The sequence below is a fragment of the Sorex araneus genome, chromosome 5 (assembly GCF_027595985.1).
Source record: "Sorex araneus isolate mSorAra2 chromosome 5, mSorAra2.pri, whole genome shotgun sequence".
NCBI lineage: Eukaryota > Metazoa > Chordata > Mammalia > Eulipotyphla > Soricidae > Sorex > Sorex araneus.
The window spans coordinates 119,480,391-119,503,971 of NC_073306.1; the positions used below are offsets into that span (position 1 = coordinate 119,480,391).

General features: G+C 43.4%; 1 protein-coding gene across 2 annotated transcripts in view; it reads left to right on the forward strand.

The window, feature by feature from the left end:
• PHF20 (PHD finger protein 20) overlaps positions 1 to 23,581 on the forward strand; it is a 120,566-nt gene that overhangs the window by 24,359 nt on the left and 72,626 nt on the right. For both annotated transcript variants that reach the window (XM_055137629.1, XM_055137630.1), the window contains exon 2: positions 597 to 711. In XM_055137629.1, coding sequence (XP_054993604.1) covers positions 629 to 711 — 83 coding nt within the window. In that variant the 5' untranslated portion in view covers positions 597 to 628. The remainder of the gene's footprint in view (positions 1 to 596; positions 712 to 23,581) is intronic.

Genomic DNA, 23,581 nt, shown 5'->3' on the forward strand with positions numbered 1-23,581 from the left:
GGCTGAAAAAGAGGAAGAAAATATGATTTAGGACAACGAAAATAAGAAATATAAATAGATTTTTTTTTTTGGCTTAACCTTCCAAAAGTGGGGTCCTAAATCATTGTTTCCGTTTCTGTTGCTATTGTTTTCCTCCTTTGTAGAACTTAAAATTCACAGCAGTTGTGAACACAGACCTGCAGTTATTTCATTTATCTATTTACTGGCTAACTTTTTATCTTCCCCCAGTGGACTTGAGGCTTCACAGGTCCAAAGAACTGTGTTGCTTTGGATCTTGACTATTTTCCTAAATGATGCTTTCTGCAAGTAACAGCATTTCTTCCTGAGAGCAGTTGCTCTCTGGAGTTCTGAGAAGCCCCTTAGAGTTGAGTGCGCAGTGTTCAGCTTAATTTCAGAGCTACCAGGAAGCTGCATAATGGAGAGGGACGCAGTGGCGAGCACGTGTGTGATAGGGTGGGAGCAGGAAGAGCACAGACAGCGTTTTCTGGAGCTTCGTGCTTTGAATAATGCCTGTTTGTCTTTTATGTGTAGTGAGTGATGCTACACTCTGGGCACACTTTGCCTAAGTTTCATAAATATTTAATTGGCTTTTTCAGGAGAATAAAGACAGCCCCGTTGATGACTGAAAATGACAAAGCATCCACCTAACAGACGAGGAATCAGCTTTGAAGTGGGAGCCCAGTTGGAAGCCCGGGACCGATTAAAAAACTGGTACTTGATTTTTTTTTTTTCTGTGAATTAAATCCTTTCAGCTAAAGGACTTTCGGCATCAATGGTAAAGAGGGGTAGCCTGGACTTCCCTGTTGTTTTCCTGGTCTCTGACTTTTGAGAGGCAGACTTAAGTCGAGAGTGTGGTGATCTTTCTCTTGGGTTTAGGGACCGTGTTGTAACCCCTGTTCATACTCGCTTCCTCTTTCTCTGTGTTCATCTGAAGGAGTTCCAGGGACGTGAGGTCCACAGGGCTCCAGGGAAGGAATGCGTTAATAGTGGCAGCTTGCTGACTCCTGTCAGGAGGAAGAATGGACAGAAAGGAAAGACAGGGTGGAGGAAGAAAGAAGGGGGTTGGAGCAGAACAGCTGTGTGCTGTGATCGCGCCCTCCTGTTTCCTGAGTGTGTTGTGTGGTTGGAATTTAGTCATCGCGTTGCAGGGGCGTTTGGATTCTGAAGCTGAGGACTTGTGGTTCCCATTTTGTTTTTGGCTTGTGGCCTCTGGCTGGTAATTATTTGACACTTTGCCCATCAGTTCAATGTATAAATGTGGGTACTGGTAACATCTACCCATTTTCTGTGAATCTAGTAATAGAATATGTGAATGGAGGCGGGGGTGGGGGTGGGTCTTATCAGCTGTAAAGTGATGGTTGTTGAGCACATCCTAGAGTTTGGCCTGTTTGTTAAATGTTTTTGGTGATGGTGGGGGCTTCAGAATTCCAAGCTTTCTGCATTTTCAGAAGGAGAATTAGCCCCTTGGATGGGTTATCTCTCAGGCAGACCAGCTCCCCCCCACCCCCCGGGTGTGGGAAGCGGAGTGGGAAATAGCTAGGGGAGAAAATAATCTCTGTTGCCTTGAAGGGCTGGGGCGTTTGATATAAGAATTAGACACTTTGAACACCTAGTTGTTTTTAGACTGCCTTATCTGTAATTATTTACTTTCTTAGTACTTTCTTTTTAAGGCTGCTGAATAAGGGAAACAGTTCTTTTTAAACTTGGAGAAAAATTAAGATATAAAAAAAGTTCTGTTAACCACACGAAGTAATCTGTGCATTTGGAATTAATAAATGTTAATATTAACTTTTTTTATGGTCCTGTGGATTGAACACAGTGACTCATGATGCCAAGGCATGTTGTCTACCACTGAGCCACATTCTTTTTTTTTTTGCTTCTTGCTTTTTGGGTCACACCCTCAGGGGACCATAGGGGATGCTAGGAATCGAACCCCAGTCGGTTGAGTGCAAGGCAAACATCCTACCCGTCGTGCTATCGCTGAGCCACATTCTTGATTCAATTTTTTTGTTGTTGTTGTTGGTTTTTGGGTCACACCCGGCTATGCACAGGGGTTACTCCTGGCTCATGCACTCAGGAATTACTCCTGGTGGTGCTCGGGGGACCATATGAGATACTGGGATTCGAACCTGGGTTGGCCGCGTGCAAGGCAAATGCCCTACCCGCTGTGCTATTGCTCCAGCCCCACAATATTTTCTTAATGCTAAGAAACAAGACATCAAATAGTCCTTAAAATTGTTAACTTGATGGGGAGCTACCTAGTGGTGCTTGGGAACCTGGGGACCATTTCCAGCCACAGCACAGACCACAGTTTTTTGGTGCTTGGGCATAGTAAAATATTTTTGATGTGGGTCCAGAGAGTAATACAGAGGGTCAGGCTCTCAACTTGTGCATGGCCAGCCCTGTCAATCCCCAGCAACCCAGCCTCAGGCCCTGCCATAAGTGATACCTGCGTGCAGAGCCAGGAGTAATCCCTGAGAACTTCTGTGGCCCCCAAACTCAAATAAACCAACAGACCATTTATATTTTTTTAATTTTTAAATTTTTTTTTACCTTTTGGGTCATGCCCAGCGATGCTGAGGGGTTACTCCTGGCTCATGCACTCAGGAATTACTCCTGGCGGTGCTGGGGAGACCATATGGATGTTGGGGATTGAACCTGGGTTGTCTGTGTGCAAGGCAAATTCCCTACCTGCTGTACTATTGCTCCGGCCCCACCAACAAACCATTTCTTTTTTTTTTTTTTTTTTTTTTTGCTTTTTAGGTCACACCTGGCGATGCACAGGGGTTACTCCTGGCTCTGCGCTCAGGAATTATTCCTGTACGTGCTCAGGGGACCATATAGGATGCTGGGAATCAAACCCGGGTCTGCTGCGTGCAAGGCAAATGCCCTACCCGCTGTGCTATTGCTCCAGCCCCCAACTAAACCATTTTTGATATAATCAAGTTGCTTTTTTTTTGTTTTTGTTTTTGTTTTTTGGGTCACACCTGGCTATGCACAGGGGTTACTCCTGGCTCTGCACTCAGGAATCACTCCTGGCGGTGCTCAGGGGACCATATGGGATGCTGGGATTCGAACCCGGGTCAGCCGCATGCAAGGCAAACGCCTTACCCGCTGTGCTATCGCTCCAGCCCCTCAAATTGCTTTTTCTATCCTTACCAATTCAGTTCTCTCTTATTCCATAGAGCTAGCCAGCATCCTAAAGTTGTATGTATCTTTTCTGTATGTTTGCACATTTTTGCTCTCTGTATGTATATATAATAAGATAAATAAAACAATCATTTTGTGTGTTTTAAAAAATTTTTTTTCTGGGACCAGAAGAGTGCAAGACTTAAGGTGTTTACCTTTCTTCCCACCAACCATAGTTTGAATCCCCAGCACAATATATGGTCCTTTGAGTTCTGTCTAGAGTCCTCCTGAGCATGGGTAGGTATAGCCCCAGTCTTCCCCCCAGTCAATTTTTTTTTTTTTTTAATTTATGTGGTATCGAGGCCTGAGAGAGAATAGAGCAGAAAAGGCAGTTAACTTGCAAGCAGGCCGATTGGGGTGGATTCCGGGCATCCCATCTGGTCTCTTGAGCACTGCCAGGAGTTATTCCTGAGTTCTTTTTTTTTTTTTTTTTTTTTGATGAATTTCACTTTATTTTCTCTTCACCTTGATTACGTTCCATATTTCAACACAAAACTCACTATTGTTGTGGGAGTTATATCCCCAAACAAGATAACCCTACTAAGGAGGCATTTGATAATTAGTTTTCCATTCAAAGATTGTATGTTTTCAGGTTTTAGTAAAGGTTGCGCGGCCGCATTAGCGGCCGCGCGGCTTGGATGTGTCCCAGTCCCGAATCCTGGAGCCGTGTTAGTTGCTGCTCAGTGTCGCCAGGGTTCCATCTGGAGAAGGTGTGCTGGCAGCACCTCCTCCTTCCGGCCCCCCGGTGTTGCTGGCCCCGATTCAGGTCCGGAGCATTGTCTGGGCCGCGTTGCTCACCAGAATACCTGCCGCTTCTCTGTGGATTGTCTATTCCTGAGTTCTGAGCCAGGAGTAAACCCTGAGCGCTGTTGGGAGTGGCCCCAAACCCAGTCCCTCCCCCCCAATTTTTTTTATGTGGTGTCATATTGCTTGTTATTTTTCTTATATTACTTTTTTTTTGTGTTTTTGTGATGACAATATAGTTATGCTCATTTCTGTACTTAGACTTCCTTTATAGGAAGATAACTATATATATATTCTGTGTGTGTGTGTGTATATATATGTATATATACTTTCTTTTGGGGGGGGGTCACACCCGGTCATGCACAGGGGTTACTCCTGGCTTTTGTACTCAGGAATTACTCCTGGCAGTGCTTGGGGGACCATATAGGATGCTGGGAATTGAACTCGGGTCAGCTCGGGTTGGTCTGCTGTACTGTTGTTCCAGCCCTGATACTATATTTTGTTCATCTAGTTTCTTACTGATGGACATTTTTGGTTCTAGTTTCTCATTCTTTTTTTTTTTTTCTTTTTGGGTCACACCCGGCGATGCTCAGGGGTTACTCGTGGCTTTGCACTCAGGAATTACCACTGGTGGTGCTCAGGGGAGCCATATGGGATGCTGGGAATCGAACCTGGGTCGGCCGCGTGCAAGGCAAACACCCTCCCCGCTGTGCTATCGCTCCAGCCCCTAGTTTCTCATTCTTTTACTACTCTGAATGTTTCTTTAAATATCTCCTTACTTACATGTGTGAAACATTTCCTGGGCAGTCAATTTTAAATTTCTTGACCACAACTTACTGAATAAAATTTATTTTAAATCCAGTATGGTACCTGTCGATATTGACATAAATTTAAGTAAACCAAAATGTTTATAAAACAATACTTAATGTCAATATATTTGTTATACTCATGTGTTTCTGCTATGTTGTGTATATATTTCTTTAACATGCACCAAAATTTTTTGTCAGAGTTATACTTTGGGGGCTGAAGAGATAGTACAGATAATCAGGAGCTTGCCTTGTATTCGACCAACCGAGGTTTAATCCTTGACATCCCATATGTTCCCCCAGCACCACCAGGAGTGATTCCTGAATGCAGAGCCAGGAGTCACTTCTGAGCATTGCTGGGTGTGGCTCAACAGAACAAAACAAAAAACAGAAGTATTACTTTGCTTTTGTAACCTACTAATGAATGGCTCAGGAATTGCAATTAGATGAGTTTTACTCTAGTGATTTTTTTTTTTAATGTGGGGGGAAGGGTGACACACCCGGCCATGCTCAGGGGTTACTCCTGGCTCTGTAGGCCGGAATTACTACCCAAGGTGCTTTTGGACTGCTCCCAGTGTATCTGGTCGTGCTTGAGGGACCATGCAGTGGTCGGGATCAAATCTGGGTTTCCCACACACAAAACATGCACTCTATTCTTTTGAGCCATCTCCCTGGCCCCTTACTGTTTTCTTATTGAATTGGTTGACTTCCCTTAGTGAATAAATTTATTTATTTTTTTAGTGCAGTATGGATTCCAGTTCTTTGCCAGTTGTATTGCAGAAGTTTAGCTTTTTTTTTTTTCCAGTTTGCTTATGGTATCTTTAATAGTATATTGCTTTAAAAGTTTAAATTTAAGGGCCAGAGAGATATTATAGTGGGTGCTTGCCTTGCATGAGAGCAATCTGGGTTCAATCCTCCTGGTGCCCCTGTGGTCTTCCAAACCCCACCAGAACTTAACCTGAGTTTAGAGCCAGTAGTAGGTCTGGACACTGCTGGGGGTGGCCCATACCCCATCCCTCCCCAAAAAATAAATTTAAGAAAAAAAATCACAGCGGGTAGGGCGTTTGCCTTGCACGCGGCCGACCCGGGTTCGATCCCCGGCATCCCATATGGTCCCCCAAGCACCGCCAGGAGTAATTCCTGAATGCAAAGCCAGGAGTAACCCCTGAGCATCGCTGGGTGTGACCCAAAAAAAGCAAAAAAAAAAAAAAAATCAAACATTGTTTGGGTTTGCTTTTTGCATCTTGTAAATATATGAAGTTCTTCCCTTACATTCCTATATTCTAAAAGTTTACACTTATTTACACTTAGGTGTTTAATCTACCTGAAAATGACTTATATATGGAATGAACTTGATATCTATTATTTTTATTCATCTATTGCACCAACATCATTTATAGCACTGTAGCACTGTCACCCCATTGTTCCATCAATTTGATCGAGCGGGCACCAGGAACGTCTCCATTGTGAGACTTGTTGTTACTGTTTTTTGGCATATCGAATACGCCACAGGGAGCTTGCCAGGCTCTGCCGTGCGGGCAGGATACTCTTGGTAGCTTGCTGGGCTCTCTGAGAGGGATGGAGGAATCCAACCCGGGTCAGCTGCGTGCAAGGCAAATGCCCTACCCCCTGTGCTATTGCTCCAGTCAAAGGGACTGGGTCATCATTTATAGGCAAGTCTATATGTAGTATGAGTTCTATATAAATTCTATAATGTGGATCTGTTCTGAATCCTTTATTCTATTTCATTTATATTATTATTAATTTTTTTTGTTAGCAGTGTGCAGGATTCAAAATTGTTGTTCTTTATTGAATCAAACATAAACACAGGCTGAGAGATAGTGCAGGGGTTTGCCTTGGTGCTCTATCCCCAACACCTCGAGATCCTCCAGCACTGCCAGGAATCATGTCTGAGCACCACAGGCTGTGACTGAACAACCAATCCCCACCCCACCCCCCGCCCCCGATCAAAAAAAAAAAAGTTAAAACAAATTGCTAAAATAAGTTTGGGTATTTTTTTTCTTTTTGGGTCACACCCAGTGATGCAAGGGATTACTCCTGGCTCCTGCACTCAGGAATTACTCCTGGTGGTGCTCGGGGAACCATATGGGATGCTGGGAATTGAACCCAGGTCAGCCACGTGCAAGGCAAGTGCTCTACCCATTGTGCTATCGCTCCAGCCCCAAGTTTGGGCATTCTTGAGATTGTTGAAAAGTTTTCCATGTACTTGTCATGTATTTCATGAATTTTTAAAAAATTTTACTTACTTCCCCAATTTTTATACAGTCTTATAAGGTATGAATTTTATCATTTGCCTGATTTTATGAGGCAGACTTAGAGTGGAGACTTAGAGTGATGAAGTTGTTTGCCCACTGTCTCCCAGGGGAGGGACTGGGGCGTGAACCGATATAGACTTCTTTAATACAAACACTCTGCAGTATCTTAACGTTCCTAACCCTTAAATTTAAAAGTCACTAAAAACCACATTCTGAGATGCAATCCAGGACCTCACAGAAGAGGCCGCAGTTCAGGCTTTTGAACTATCTCCACAACTCCTGACTTCGATTGCTTTCGGCAAAAGTAATTGAAGATATGGGGCCGGGGCGATAGCACAGCGGGTAGGGCGTTTGCTTTGCACTCGGCAGACCCGGGTTCGATCCCTGGCATCCCATATGGTCCCCCAAGCACTGCCAGGAGCAATTCCTGAGTGCAGAGCCAGGAGTAACCCCTGAGCATTGCTGGGTGTGACCCAAAAAGCAAAAAAAAAAAAAGTAATTGAAGATTTGATTGATTATCTTTATGAGTTTAGAAGTACTAAGTGTTTTCACCCTAGGCAGTTTGCTTATATTAGAGTAAGTAGTATTTCTTTAGGGTAGAGCCCCTTGTTGGGGTTAAATTGAGATTAAATAAATGTGGTGAGATAGTTTGGGGCTCAGCTTTTCACTGTTTCTTTTTCTTTTTTTGGTTATGGGGCCACACCCAGTGGTGCTCAGGACTTACTCCTGGTGGGCTTGAGTGACCGTATGGGATGGCCAGAGATAGAACCCAGGTCAGTCTCATTCAAAGCAAGTACCCTACTGACTGTACTGTCTCTGTGACCCCAGCTCTTCATTGCTTATATTGACTTCACAGTATTTGTTCATAGTATTTTTGGGATCCTGTTGTAAATAAATCTCATGTTTTTATTATGAGGTTTCAAACATATGAAAAATTAAGAGAATAGCACCATAAACACTGGTATGAATTCAGTAATGGTTGACATATTTATTCCATTTGCATTATATATTTATTCTGGAAAAGGGAATAGACAAGAAAGAAAGAGATAGTGTGTGTGTGTGTAGGAGGAAATTAAGCACATACAAACGTGTGTGTTTGTGTGTATTCAGCTGAATTCTGACACTGTCTAGCTGGAGCTAGTGGCTGTTTCCTCAGGACAACAGCTGTCCACTGCAAATGTCACTCAACAGTGGCATCTTTGTTGTCACCTGTGTCAAATGGTGATCACTTGTGATTCTGAACAGATGACTATAAATCAGTTGTTTACATGACCTCTGTTCATTATTGATTCCTTTGCTAGAGCAACTTACATAATACAGAGAGAGGAAAGGATTGCTTACTAGATGTCTGGTAGCTATAAAGGGATATGATTCAGAAACTGTCAGAAGAAATGTGGTGGGCCGACTGTGGAGAAGTTACCGTACTTCCATGCTCTCTCCTAGATGTTCTGACCAGTTCTCCACAGCACTCTGAGCACCTTCTGTGTTTCTGTGGAAGGTTCATTGTTTAGTCATGACCGATTAAATCTTTGGTTGCTTGCTGTTGAACTCCACTATCTCTAACCCCAACACTCCAAGCCCTCTCTGTCCCTGGAGTCCTGGGGGTGGTACTGGACCTCCCAACTCATGGATTGATTATAGATTTGATTTCCCGCCAACTTCCAGAAGTTATAACCTTTTGGGAATTTCAGATGTTTCAGAGCTGTGGGTCTGTTAAATCTGAATGAAGATAAAATAAATATTTATTGTAAATCAAAATTGCTATATAATGAATCATACTTAGCAATAATTTTGTAACTCCTACTATTTAGACCATATTTGAACTTTCCTCTCATCCTCTAAATCTTTTTTCCAAACAGATTTGGCCAAGATATGTGTATTATTCTTTTGTGGGATTTATCCCATAAACTTTTCCATTCCTATTTTTTTTTCTTCTTTATGATGTTATTTAGGAAAATTTTAAACAGTGTTTTTGTAAACATTCCACATTCTGGGAAGGTCACATTGTTTTCTCGCTTGTGAGTTTGACCAGATTCTTTAGTTAACTTTTGCTGTCAAGTAGAAATTTAAATCTGACTTCATGTTCAAGTTGTTCTGCAGAACATTGCAATGGTAATTATGCATCTTTCATAGTGTATTACTCAGGGGATGCACAAAACCAGTTTGTCCCACTGTTTCTGTATTACGTGAGTGGAGAGTGACTTCTGTCTTGTTTTATTTTGGAGGGTTCTTTGGGTCATACCCAGCTATGCTCTTGGTTCTGTGCTCAGGGATCACTCCTAGTGGTGCTCAGGGGACCATATGCGGTACAGGGGGTCAAACTTAGGTTACCTGTGTGCAGTCTATTCGAATCCCCCTCTGACCCTTGTGTGGTCATTTTCCCAGAGGTGTTTAGCGCTTACTCCTGGCTTTGTGCCATGGAACCATTTCTGGAGGGCTTCGGGAACAATATGGAGGACCAGGAATCAATTCAGGCTGGCCATGTGCAAGGCAAGCTCCCTACTCATTGTACTATCTCTCTAGTGCCACGTCTTACTGTTTGAAAAGTATATTTCCCTCTGCAAAATTACTTTATAATTGGTCGTGTCAATATCCTGTTTCCACTCACCATTTGTTGAATGACTAACATCTGTTGATAATCTTTGCTTAAGTCAATAATATTAGACTGGGGAGGGGCAGTAGTGATTTATTTTGGGGGGGGGCACATAGCAGGGCACACCTGGCAGTGCTCAGGACTTACTCCTTGCTTTATACTCCTTGCTTTATGGGGATCACTCCTGGTGGGGCTCTGGGGACCATCTGGGCTTCTGGGGGATCAGGGTTCACTGCATGCTAAGCAAGCTCCACTGTCTACTGTACTATTACTCTGGCCTCTGATAGGAGATTTTCATGTTTCCTTTGTGCGATCTCTCCATCCTTGGAACAGTGATTTTTCTACTTTTATCATTAAATAAGAATGTATTTAACTGACATTCTTCCATGAGAAGGGCCTTCCTCTCTCTCTCTCTCTCTCTCTCTCTCTCTCTCTCTCTCTCTCTCTCTCTCTCTCTCTTTTGTTTTCTCCGTCTTTATTTCAGGGTCGCTAGCTAAGGACTAGCTTATTCAGTGTGTTATTGTCAGATTCTTTATTCTCTTTGATACTAAAATTATCACTAATTTGGCCAGTGGGAAGCCCTTTAAATCAGCTTCTTTGTTCTTTTGACACACTCTTATTAGTCCTTGAGCGTTTTCTTGTTTTCTAGCACTACTTGAAACCCCAGATTTATTTTGCAGGTGTCCTGCTCTAGACCTTGGAGTTGGTCATTTATTTTTCCAAGGAGATCCGGTTTCTTTCAGTATAGGAAGTGGTATTTAGAAATTAATTTCTGTGCATTGGCTATGTTACATGTCTGTAGAATCCCGTGCTTTTTAAACCTTTTCAGTTCATTGAACAAAGAAAAAAAATTCTTAAAAACTTGCATTTGGGGGCCGGAGCAGTAGTACAGTGGGTGGGGTGCTTGCCTTGCACGTGACTGACCACATGCAATTACACTGCCAGAAGTAATTCCTGAGTGCAGAGCCAGAAGTAACCCCAGAGCACCACTGGGTATGGCCCCCTCTCTCCCCAACAACAGCAAAAAACAAAACCAAGAAAACCTTGCATTTGTCAGATATTTCCAACTTACGTTGAAAATGTTGGAATTTTAAGTTTTTATTTTATCTTTTATTTTTTTCAATTTCTTTCTGGACCACACCTGCTGCCTTGCTTGGGGAGCCATGCAGTTCCAGGTCAGCACTAGTGGTTGAATTCACCTTGTGAGGCAGGTGATATTACTCAGTGAGACATCTCAAAGGCCCCAAGGAGGGTAAATTTAATAATGTGAAAATAGATAGCATTATGTGAAAGGACTTAGTTTGTCAGGCTTTCCACTTGCAGCTTCTCCAATAAATGTTCCTAGCAACCTGTGAAGTTGTTTATTGCATTAATTTTATAAATACAAGAAAAGATTGAGGCTCACAATGGCGAAAATCTTTGTCCAAGATTTCAGAGCTGGTGAGTGATAGAGCTGAGATTTGAACCTCTGTTGGTTCTGTAGACTAGCCATGCCTTCTAGGTGATTCCTTTCTCTGATGAATGTTTTTTTCCTAGGGCTTTTTAATATTTTCTATTACAAAAGAAAATAAACCATGAGAAGAATTATTTTTCAAAACCCATGTGACAGTAGAAATATACATAGACACATGTCACCCAGAATGAGTGAGTGGCTCTCTGTGGATTAATGGTTTTATGTTTATGGCAGATCTTTGTCTTTGATTTATTTTGTCTGTATAGCTTGTACAGAAGTTCATGTTTATTCTCTAACCTTTGCATAACTCAGACATTTTACTAACTGCAATAGCAATGACATCTAACATTTATTAGAGATTTTCTCTTTTGCAGTTATGATACTGACTCTTTTCATTCCATTTCATGGGCTAATTCATTGCATTTCATGCATTTAATTCCCAATAGCAAGCCCGTTGCAAATGAGACAAAATGACATGCCTAAGTTTATAAATTGGTAATCACTGTTTGATGACAGTTTCTATGTGCCTTGTCAGAGAATTTATTTGTATATTCTCTAGGCCAGCTTTTCTTTCCTCCCCACCTCTCCCCTTCTCTTCCCTTCCCTTTCCTTGTTTCTGGGCCACACCGGGTGTGGTGCTTAGAGCTTACTCCTGGGTTTGTGTTTAGGAATCACTCCTTGTGCTCAGGGGACCTTATGGAATTCTGGGGATGGATACTGGGTTATTTGCATACAAGGAAAGTAGGAAAGTGCCCTACCCACTGTATTATCTTTTTGCCCCCTGCTTTTCTTTCTTTTTTTTTGGTGGAGAGAGGGGGGAGGAGGGTTTGGTGGGCAGCAGTGCTCGGTGGTTACTCCTGGATCTGCACTAAAGACTTCCTTTTTTCCTTTTTTTTTTGTTTTTTGCTTCTTGGGTCACACCCAGGGATGCTCAGGGATTACACCTGGCTCTGTACTCAAGAATTACTCCTAGCAGAGCGGAGGGGACCATAGGGGATGCCGGGGATTGAACCCAGGTCTTTCATGTGCAGGGCAAACGCCCTACCCTCTGTACTATCATTTTGGCCTGTAAAGACTTACTCTTTATTTTTTTTTCAATTTTTATTTTTTATTATTTATTTATTTATTTATTGCTTTTTTGGGTCACACCCGGCCATGCACAGGGCTCACTCCCTGCTCATGCACTCAGGAATTACTCCCAGAAGCGCTCAGGGACCATATGGAATGCTGGGAATTGAACCTAGGTTGGCTGCATGCAAGGCAAATACCCTACCCACTGTGCTATTGCTCCAGCCCCTAAAGACTTATCTTTTCTTTTTTTTTTTTTTTGGGTCACACGCAACGATGCACAGAGGCTACTCTTGGCTTTGCACTCAGGAATTACCCCTGGCAGTGCTCAAGGACCATATAGGATGCTGGGAATCAAACCTGGATTGGCTGCATGCAAGCAAACGCCCTACCTGCTATGCTATCGCCAGTCCCCCTAAAGACTTACTCTTGATGGTGCTCGGGGACGTATAGGATACTGGGGATCGGACCCAGATTGGTCACATATGAGGCAAATGCCCTACCTGCTATACTATTGCTAGGGCCCCAACTTAAATGACAAGATATCCCAAATATAATGGAATTAGGATATTAAATTGTTAGAGAAGACATTTTATGAAATACAAATTTAGGGGGCTAGAGAGAGAGTACAGCAGGTAGGGCACTTGCCTTGCACATGAACAACCTGGGTTCGATGCTTGCATCCCAGATGGTCTCCCAAGCACTTCCAGGAGTAATTCCTGAGTATAGATTCAGGAGTAACCCCTGAGCATCACCAGGTGTGGCCCAGAAACCAACCAACCAAAGAAACAAAACAAATTTATATTTTGCTGTTTTGTTTTGTTTTGTTTTTGGGTCATACCAGGCAATGCACAGGGATTACTCCTGGCTCTGCACTCAGGAATTACTCCCGGTGGTGCTCAAAGGACCATATGGGATGCTGGGAATCAAACCTGGGTTGGCTGTGTACAAGGCAAACGCCCTACCCTCTGTGTTATCACTGCAGCCCCCAAATTTATATTTTTTGGAAAATATATTTTGGAAAGCATTAGTTCTTAAAATTATCTTACAAGACTATGATACATTGGTAAGAATCTATTGTAAATTTGGATCTCTTGGGGTATATTGTATATAATTTTCCTACTCTCATATACATCTATGTATAAATGTATGTTTGTATGTTGAGGGTTGTCTGGGCCATACCCTGGTGCCCAGGTGCTATTCATGGGTCTCTGCTGGGGTGATTCTTTTGGTAGTGCTTGTAGGTCTGTACTGTGCCAGGGGTCAAACCCAGGCTCTCCAGCACACTGCGCTGTCTCCTCCTCTTGTACTCTCTGGAGGGAGCAGACATGCTTGCTCGCTCCCAGAGTGTGTAGGTGCACTGACTGCCCACCATGGGTGTGTGAGGCAGCCTGGGGGGCTGAATGGAAGCTATGTGTTCCGTGGCCATCTGCCTTCTGCCAGATGGAGCTCACCATCTGCCCTGCACAGTAGGCCTGGCCTTCCCTGTTACTGCTCTGAGCACAGTGGGCAGAAATCTTCTGTCTGTTGCTTTCTTCACTCTTTTTGTTTGTTTTGTTTTTGTTTTGGGGCCACACCCGGTAGCCACTAGGGCTTACTCCTGGCTCTGCAGGCAGGGATCACTTCTGGTAGACTGTGGGGGACCATCTGGGGTGCCAGGGATCTAACCTGGTCAGCCATGTACTAGGCACTTATCCTACCCCTCTATACTATTGCTCTCGCCTAATACCACTACATGCAGACCAGCCACTTTCCTCACCGTGGCATGTTTTTATTTCTTTGTTTCCATTGTAGTTTATCATGATCTCCTGATTCCTCTGTACAGGATTTAAAATATCTGAGCTGGAAGTGGCGAAGCGATAGAACAGCGAAGCGATAGAACAGCGGGTAGGGCGTTTGCCTTGCACTTGGTTGACCCAGGTTGGGTCCTAGGCATCCTGTATGGTTCTGGAGTAATTCCTGAGTGCAGAGCCAGGAGTAACCGCTGTGTATCTCTAGGTCTGGCTTCAAAACAAAAAACAAAAATAAGTGAAAAAAATCTGCATTAGGCCCGAGTGATAGTACAGTGGGTAGGCCTTGCACATGGCCAACCATGTTTGATCCCCAGCATCCTAAATTGTGCCGTGAACCCACGGGTGATTCCTGAGCACAGCTAGGAGTAAGCCCTAAGCACTGCTGGGTGTGCCACCCCCAAAAGCCAAAAATAGATATTTATAATACTTAATGAAAAAGAAAACAGATCAAATGAAATTCTGAAACTCTAGTTTTCTTCTTCTCTCTTTTTTTTTTAATCATGGGATGCTGGGGATCAAACCCAGGTCAGCTGTGTTCAAAGACAAACACCCTACCCACTGCACTATCACTTGGTCCCTAAAGTTTTTGTTTTATATTTTGTTTTTGTTTCGGAGTCATGCATAGCAGTATTCAGGACTTAGTCTTGTCTCTGTGTTCAAGGTTCACTCCTAGCAGTGCTTGGGGAAACTTACGTTGTGCTGGGATCAAAGCCTGGTTGGGTGTATTCCAAAGGAAGCATCTTACCCACTGCATGATCTCTCTCTGATCCCAACTACATGAAGCCTTTAGACTTATATATGCTTGGAACAGAGTAAGTCACTCAAGAAGTGTGAACCATTAGCAATGACACAAGCATTAGAATATATAATACACTTTCCTTGGTTAGTGATTCTAAAAGTCCAAGCCAAATGCCTATTGATTCTAAACCTCTGGGTTATCCTTTCCCTACCTCCCTTTCTTTCCTTCTCTTTTCTCTCCTGGTGTACTCAGTGGGCCACGAAGTGCCAGGGATTGAATATGGGGTTCACAAATACATGTGCTCTGCTGCTTAAGCTCTCCCCAGCCTTAAGTTCCATAACTGTTTTTGTTTGTTTTGTTTTGGGGTCCACATCTGGCAATGCTCAGGATTATTCCTGACTGGATACTTGGAATACTCTTATGAGTGGTTAGGGGATCATATGGGATGCCGGGATTTGAACCTGGGCTGGATTTGAACTCTGTGAAAGGCAGCCCCAACCCAACTTGCTGAACTTTTGCTCCAGCCCCTTGACTTTTCTATCATAAATTATTTTTCTTTACCCAAAGGAACTGCATAATGCATGACTCATAGCAGAATGTAGAAAGTTCAGAAATCAATGGTAACTTTAAAAAATAATGCCAGAGGCTGGACAGATAGTACAGAGGTTATGGTGCCGATTCCAGGTTTGATCCTTGGCACCCCATATGGTACACTGAGCACAGAGCCACAAATCCTAAGCATAGCCGGGTATGGCCCCAAATCCAATATATATATATATGCATATACATATATACATATACATATAAGTGATGTATTACACCCCACTTATCCTCACAACGTATGAGGTTGCTACCTGTATCTTTCCCATTTTAAACATGAGGAAGGAGAGGCACTGAGTGTTGCTCTAGTTGCCGGAGTTGCGTCCAGGTAGTTTTGGGTTTGGAATCTAGGTAGTCTGACTTTTTTTTTTTTTTCTTTTTGGGTCACACCCAGCGATGATGCACAGGGGTTAATCCTGGCTTTGCACTCAGAAATTACTCCTGGCGGTGCTCAGGGGACCATGTGGGATGCTACGAATCAAACTTGGGTTGGCTGTGTGCAAGGCAAATGCTCTACCCGCTGTACCTTGCTCCAGCCTGGTAGTCTGACTTTTGAGCACGACAGGATATGACTTCAGACGCATGCTATGTCCTGTGCTGTGGAGCAAGAGTAGCCTCTGAATAATTGATATCATGAGGAGGTATTTACTTTCACCTACAAACCCCTGGGGGTGCATGATTAATTTACTGGGAATTTCAGAAAGCTACACGGAAGGCAGCTTACTGCAGAGCATTCATTTGGTACAGGGATGATCAGGTCAGTCGTGGCTCCTGGTCTTTCGAGGAGGTGGATAAGCCATAAAGCAAAAGTCCCCAAAGTGTATTTAATCTGCCTCTCCTTTTCACAACAACAAAACTCAACTTAGTGCCCTCCTGAAAATTTATGTTCTTGAAACGAGCACAGTGCCTCCCGGTCATCCCGTAAGTTTTTACCACTTCGATCATTCTAGCACTGCTGGGGGTGGCATCAGCCACTTTGGCACACAATGGTATAGTATTTTTTTGGTTTTGAGTCACACCCTTCTGTGCTCAGGGCTTATTCCTGACTCTGTGCGCAGAGATCACTCCTGTGGTGGTAGTCAGGGGACTATGTGGATTCTGGTCTGATTTCATACTCTTTCATTTGTTTATAGCTACAGTTTTTTACTTTCATCCCTGTTTAACAACCCAAAGATGAAGGTGGTTGTCTGCATGTTGCTCCGTTACACCTGGAGGACACTGGAACTCTGCCTCCCGTGACTTCAGGCACAGCAGTCACGTTTGTTTGATGCCCTTTGAAGGCCCAGCCCTGGGCACAGCCCGGAAAGCAACCAGAGAAGCACCTTTTCTTGCAAGGTTTGCGTTTGCAGGGCCTAGTGCAGGTATAGGCGCCCCCGCTACACCCAGTGTCGCAGGAACTCTTGAGGTTCATTTTGTAGTTTGTTATCAAGAGTACTGGTCCACTTTACTGTTCGTAAACATTGTTATATATTTTTTTTAATTTTAATTTTTTTGTTTTTCTGGGTCAGACCCGGCAGTGCTCAGGGCTTACCCCTGTGCTCAGGGATCCATCCTAGCCCACCAGGAGGAACCATATGTACTGTGAGGGAATGAATGCAGGTCGGCCTTAGGCAAGGGAAGTGGCCTGCCTGAAGTACTGTTGCTTTGGCCTCATGTACACTGTCACTGTCATCCCGTTGCTCATTGATTTGCTCGAGCAGGCACCAGTAACATCTCCATTGTGGGACTTGCTGTTGTTACTGTTTTTGGCATATTGAATACACCATGGGTAGCTTGCCAGGCTCTGCAGGTGAGATACTCTTGGTAACTTGCCGGGCTGTCTGAGAGGGGCGGAGGAATCAAACCCGGGTCGGCCACGTGCAAGGAAAATGCCCTACCCGCTATGCTATTGCTCCAGCCCTCCTCATGTACACATGGTTATTAATAGTCATGTAACTGCCTCTCGACTAGTTGGCCCGGGGGAAGCAGAGGAAAGTGGTTCTCTTTTCTTTGTCTCTGCCTCTTTTTTCTTCCTGTAACATTTCTGTATTTCTGATGTTTGGGGGCGGCGGGGAGGATACCAAACAGATTTCTGCCAAACACTGTCTGGCTGTTATAATTTAAGTGTGTGCATGGTGTTGGACAGCTTATTTTCTCAGAAGCAGTCTAAATTCAGAGCAGAAAACCTTCTTGGGGCTTGAGGTCATGTTCTGTAGCCAAGCCAGTGTTGTATCTCTGTTGGCCTGGGGCTGTTCTCTGCCTCTGGGACAATTCCCTTTTGATCAGGAATCCAAAAGGTCTTGGGAATTGATGAGTTTCTCTTCCTCTAATTTTTAAATTAATGTATTTTTGGACTTTTCCTGACAGTGCTCAGGGTTTCCTTCCCTCGTGGAGTGCTTGGGGATTGTCCTGGTGTGCTTGGGTACCAGGTGATGCTGTGGGTCAAACCTGGGCTTCCTGCACACAGAGCACGGGCTCCAATCATCTACTGGGTAATATCTTCAGTTCTTCCTCTAATTTTTCTTTTAAGGTTTTTTTTTTTTTCTTAGTGGGGAGGGGACGGGACTGGTTTGATTGGCATCCATGATGCTCAGGGGCTACTCCTTGCTCTGGGGTCACTCCCAGTGTTTTGGGGGAGAGGGGGAGTATGTGTTACCGGGGATCAAACCAGGGTTGTTCCTCTAAATTTTTTCAAACTTTTTTTTTTCCTTTTTCTTCTTCTTTTTTTTTCTTTTTGGTTCATGCCTGGTGATACTCAGGACTTTATTCCTGGCTCTGTACTGAGGAATTACTCCCTGTGATGCTTAGTGGACCATATGGGATGCCAGGGATTGAACCTGGGTCCTCTGTATGCAAGGCCAACACCCTATTTGCTCTACTGTCACTCTGGCCCCTTAAATTTTTTCGTACCATTATTCATCACTTACTTTCTGTGACTACTTTGTTAGATTAGTAACTAGTTATACCATTTGCTTAAATGCGGTAAGATCATCTTAGTAATTAATTAGTTCACTGTCTTTTCCAAGCTGAGTTCTGGATAAACACACATTTTTAAATAGTTTTTGGTCTTTAGAGGAAAGCAGTTTGTGACTAATTTAATTTATAACCATGACCCCACACATATGCTTCCATTGTCTTCAATCTGACAATTCTTACAGAGATCCATTGATCTTTTTGGCATCAACAGTGTGGATAGCTTTGATTTATTCTTATGGTCACTTTGGCTTGTGCAAGTATTCCTGTTGCTATTTTGTATTTCTCGGAATTCATAGTAACTTTTGTTGTTCTGTGTTTTGGATTTCATCGGGGCTACTCCTGGTTTCTGTGCTGTTTCCAGTGATACTCTGCATTGGATTATTTGCTCAGGACTGTGTTTCCAGTATTCCTCAAGAAACCTTATGATGTTGGGAATTGAACCTGAGGCTCTTGCATGCAAAGCAAGAGTCAAACTTTGGTTTGTTTGCAAGCACTGAGTCTTGCATGCACTGATTCCCACTTTTTTTTTTTTTTCTTTTTGGGTCACACCTGGCAAAGCACAGGGGTTACTCCTGGCTTTGCACTCAGGAATTACCCCTGGTCATGCTCAGGGGACCATATGGGACGCTGGGATTTGAACCCGGGTCGGCTGCGTGCAAGGCAAACGCCCTACCCGCTGTGCTATCTCTCCAGCCCCTGACTCCCACCTTTTAAAATAAATTAAATTAGCACAGCAGTAGGGCGTTTGCCTTGCATGCAGCTGGCCCGGGTTTGATTCCTCTGTCCCTCTCGGAGAGCCTGGCAAGCTAACAAGAATATCCCACCTGCATGGCAGAGCCTGGCAAGCTCCCCGTGGCATATTCGATATGCCAAAAACAGTAACAACAAAACTCACAATGAAGAGACACTACTGGTGCCCGCTCGAGTGAATCGATGAACAATGGGACAGTGGTACAGTGATAGTCCTTAGGGCTTACTTCTGTCTCTATGTCCCTAGGATAACTTCTTTTGGGCCTCAGGACACCATATAAGGCACCGGGAAATAACTCACATTCTCAGTCAAAAAAATTCATTGGTGGTCTGGGTAAATGTCTCAGTGATAGAGCACTTGCTTCACATGTTTGAGGCCCTGGGTTTGATCAAGCACAAAAAAGTAAAAAAGTATGCTGGATGAGTAATTATGGAATGCCTTATATATACAGAGCACAGGAGGAAATTCAAACATTTGGGAAGCATCTATCTTCACTTTTAAAGGTTCTGTTCTAATGCAGTCTTTCTTTCTTTTGGGATGGGATGGGATGGGGAGGAAAGGGCACGCAGTTGGTTTGGGCCATGCCCAGCGATACCCAGGGCTTACTCCTGGCTTTGGACTCAGGAATTACTCTTGGCATTGCTTGGGGGACCATATGGAGATTGAACCCAGGTTTGCTGTATGCAAGGCAAATGTCAGGTGCTTGGTAAGGTAGGGTGGAGTGGGAGGTAGAAATGAGCATGGAGAACTAAGACTCAAGCACAAGCTGGGTGATGGAGAGGCACTGCCTTCCTTCCATCTGGTCTGGCTATGGAGTGACAACTCTAGTTTTACCCCTTTACTCTTTCATTTAGAGACTAGGGGTGTTCTTTGTCTCTTTGCTTGTAAAGAAGGATGGGGGAATCCCAGCGAGCCCACCAAAGTTCTCTTTGGGCGCTGGCACCCTAGAAGCCCTAGTGTTGGACATTTGTTTTGTATCTGCAGCAGTGAGCGGTTTGCTTGTCTTATAGTACAGATGTTGGAATGTGTGTTGAATAATGGAATCAATAGGGCGTAGATTCTGCCCTCTAAAGTGCTTAGCAATTAAGTATCTGGCATTTGCCATTTTCAATCCTATTTGTGACTTGAGTTTGAAATTTTGTTATTGTCTTGAGTTCTCTTCTCCAAAGGAAAACTATTGATTTTGAGCACTTAAACTCTATCTGATGGCCTTTTCAAATTTTTACAAGCTTAGGCAAGAAAAAAAAAATATGCACGAAGATGGAGTTGGAGGAATAGTATAGAGGTTTGGACATTTTCCTTGCATGCAGTCAAGTCCCAGTTTTGTTCCTGGCACTATGTATGATCCACTGAGCACATCCAGGTGTGACTCAAAAACAAAAATAAAATTAATCCTCTGGGTGTGATAGAAAACTTTACTAGACTTAAGTATCCATAGAAATAATGAAAAAATAAAGTTCTATTTTATGAAAAGTCCTCAGAGCAGACAGTTTCACAGAAAATGAAATAAAACATTCTGGTTCATTCTATAAGTTTATCATAGTCTATTACTGAAACTGAGTAAGAAGGTCCAGGAATAATTAGAATAATAATAAATGATAATAATAAGATCCAGAATAATAATAAAAGGAATCTTGAACAGATCCTTTGAATGTGACAATACTAGACTGGAGAGATAGGATAGTGGGTATGGTGCTTACCTTGCATGTGGACTACCCAGTTCAATCCCTGGCATTTCTAATAGTCCCCTGAGCACCGACAGGAGTGATTCCTAAGGGCAGAGCCAGGAGTGAGCCCTGAGCATTGTCAGGTGTAGCCCCATACCAACTTGCAAAACAAAACGTTGGAAACATTTTCATTAAATAAAAGGATGCTTTCTATCGTTACTAATTTCCACCATCATTGAGAACCACTAATCCTTGTCATAACATGTATAAAATAAGTAGTTGGTGTTAGCACGGACAGTGAGACTTTTGTGGGCATGCTTTGCATGAGAGAAGCCCAAGTTTGACCCCTGGCAGCACATGCCTGGTCACATGAGCACTCCTGGGTGTGACCCCTACACCTCTCAAGCATGGAGTTGGAAGTAGCCTTCTTTGTACTGTGGGGAGTGACCTCCAAACATAAACAAACAGACAAATAAACAAATAAATAAACTCAAGCAAAATAAGTGTATATTTTCCTTCATCAACTGCCTCCTGGTCACGGCTGGTACTAGCTCACTTGTGGCTGCAGTCTTGTCAGGGGTGCTTCCCTTTTGTTGTGCTTACACATGTGCTTTCCTGGGGTTGAGCCTTTCATTGTTGGGTGGATATCCCCGAGTGTGGTACAGCCAGAAATCACCTGCAGTCACCGGGGTCACAGACAGCAGAGCCGTCAGGATTGTGCTTAAAACATGTGGCAGTGTTGGGGCTGGAGCAATAGCACAGCGGGTAGGGCGTTTGTCTTGCACGAGACTGACCCAGGTTCGATTCCCAGCATCCCATATGGTCCCCTGAGCATGGCCAGGGATGATTCCTGAGTGCAGAGCCAGGAGAAACCCCTGTGCATCGCCGGGTGTGACCCAAAAAGCAAAAAAAAAAAACCAAAAAAAACCCAAAAAAACCAAACATTTGGCAGTGCTCAGGATTCAACTCAAGGCAAGACAATTTTTTGAGCCATCTCCTGGCTCCTTAATGTATATTCTTATTTTCCTGTTTTGTTACCACAAAAGATATTACTGGATATGCAGTATTCTGTAGCTTGCTTTCTATTTATTTATATTTTGCTTTTTCGGGTCACACCCAGTAATTATCAGGGGTTACTCCTGGCTCTGCACTCAGGAGTTACTCCTGGTGGTGCTTGGGGGACCATATAGGATGCCAGGGATAGAACCTGTGTCAGCTGAGTGCCAGGCATACTGTTCTATCGCTCTCTTTCTTTACTTTAGTTACCTTTGATATTTCGAGTCCAGACCCACCACCACTCGTACCAGCTGAAAGGCAATGCTAGACATTGTGTTTTATATTGTTTGTTTTGGATGCAGTATAATGTCGCGCGGCCACAAGAGCGGCCATGCATCTAGGAATTCTAAAATTTTAATAATTAGTGTCTGAAGAGAGAAAATGGTGGTTACCAGCATTCCTAAGGGGTAAGTGGAGGGACGGCACCTACCCCTGTCTGGAGCAGCTCAGCAGAAATGCCTGTTGCAAAGTCCAGGGCCATCTCTATCTCTGAGCAAGTTGCTCAGTTCCGAGGTTTGTTTGTGTGTCCTCATTAAATATTTTTTAAAACTTTTTTTAATAAAAATTTTTTTAAATAAAAAAATGATTATTATTTTGCTTTTTGGGTCACACCAGCGATGCTTTAGAGTTACTCCTGGCTCTTCAGTCAGTAATCACTCCTTGTGGTGCTCGGGGGACCATATGGGATGCTGGGACTGAACCCGGGTCATCTGTGAGCAAGGCAAACTCTCTGCCCTCTGTATTATCGTTCCGGCCCCTTTTCAAAACTTTTCAAGTAATTTGACTTAATTATGTGACTAAATTATTGTGAAAATTCAAGCAAGGGGCAAAAAAAAAAATCTCTTGGTCACTCCTAATTCTTTTTCTGTACTCAAACCTATCTTTTGGGATTATTTTGATGTTTAATATCTGCTCATGGGCCAGGGTGATAGTACAACTGATTCCCAGCATCCCATTTGGTCCCCCTGAGCACCTCCAGGAGTAATTCGAGTGCAGAGCCAGGAGTAATCCCTGAGTATTGCTGGGTGTGACCCAAAAAGCAAAATAATAATAATAATAACAATAATAATAATAACTGCTCATTTCTGACGTTTACATTAAAAATGTAAAAGGGATGGGAGGGGTGAGACCAAAACATAAGAAACCCCAAAACTGAGAAATGTGACTGGGGATATAGCTCAGTGGTAGAGCCCAGACCTCACATGTGTGAGGCCTTGAGTTTATGCCCTGGCACTGTAAAAAATCCAAACAATGGAAATGTGATTTCTGGCTACAGTTTAGTTTGGAAGTTAGAGTCTCATTAGTGCCTACTAGTAATATTTTGGACCTGGAAATCTTCTCTTTCCTTTCCTCTTGATACAAGATTTCTTTCACCTTTCCTCTTTTGCCAATTTTGCTGTGTCAGCTTTTATGGTTGACCAAATATTTAAACTGAGCCAAATAAAATGACTTTTTATTTGGGGTGGAGTGAGGGCACATCCTGGCTCTTCGCTCAAGGATCAAGGATCATGCCTGATGGGAGCTCCAGGTGTGGTGCACACCTGGATTGAACTGGGGTCAACTACTGCAAAGCGGTGCTTTACCTGCTGTGCTATCTCTTCAGTACTTAATGACAATCTTTGTAGGTAAAATACAGTTGCTTGTCAGCAGTTTAATGTGGTTCCACCTAATAGTTTGAAACTTCATTGGTGCATGTGTCTGATTGTTTTCACAGACAGGGGCCAGAACAGGTGTCTATAATACCTGCCAGTGCATGTAATTGGCTGATCCAAATTACTTCCTGCACTTCTGTCAAAGATGAGACTGAACTGGCTGTCAGGCCTCTGAGCCACCAAATCTTTTTTTCTTTTGCTTTTTCAGTTTTTTTTTTTTTTTTTTGCCATGTCTGGCT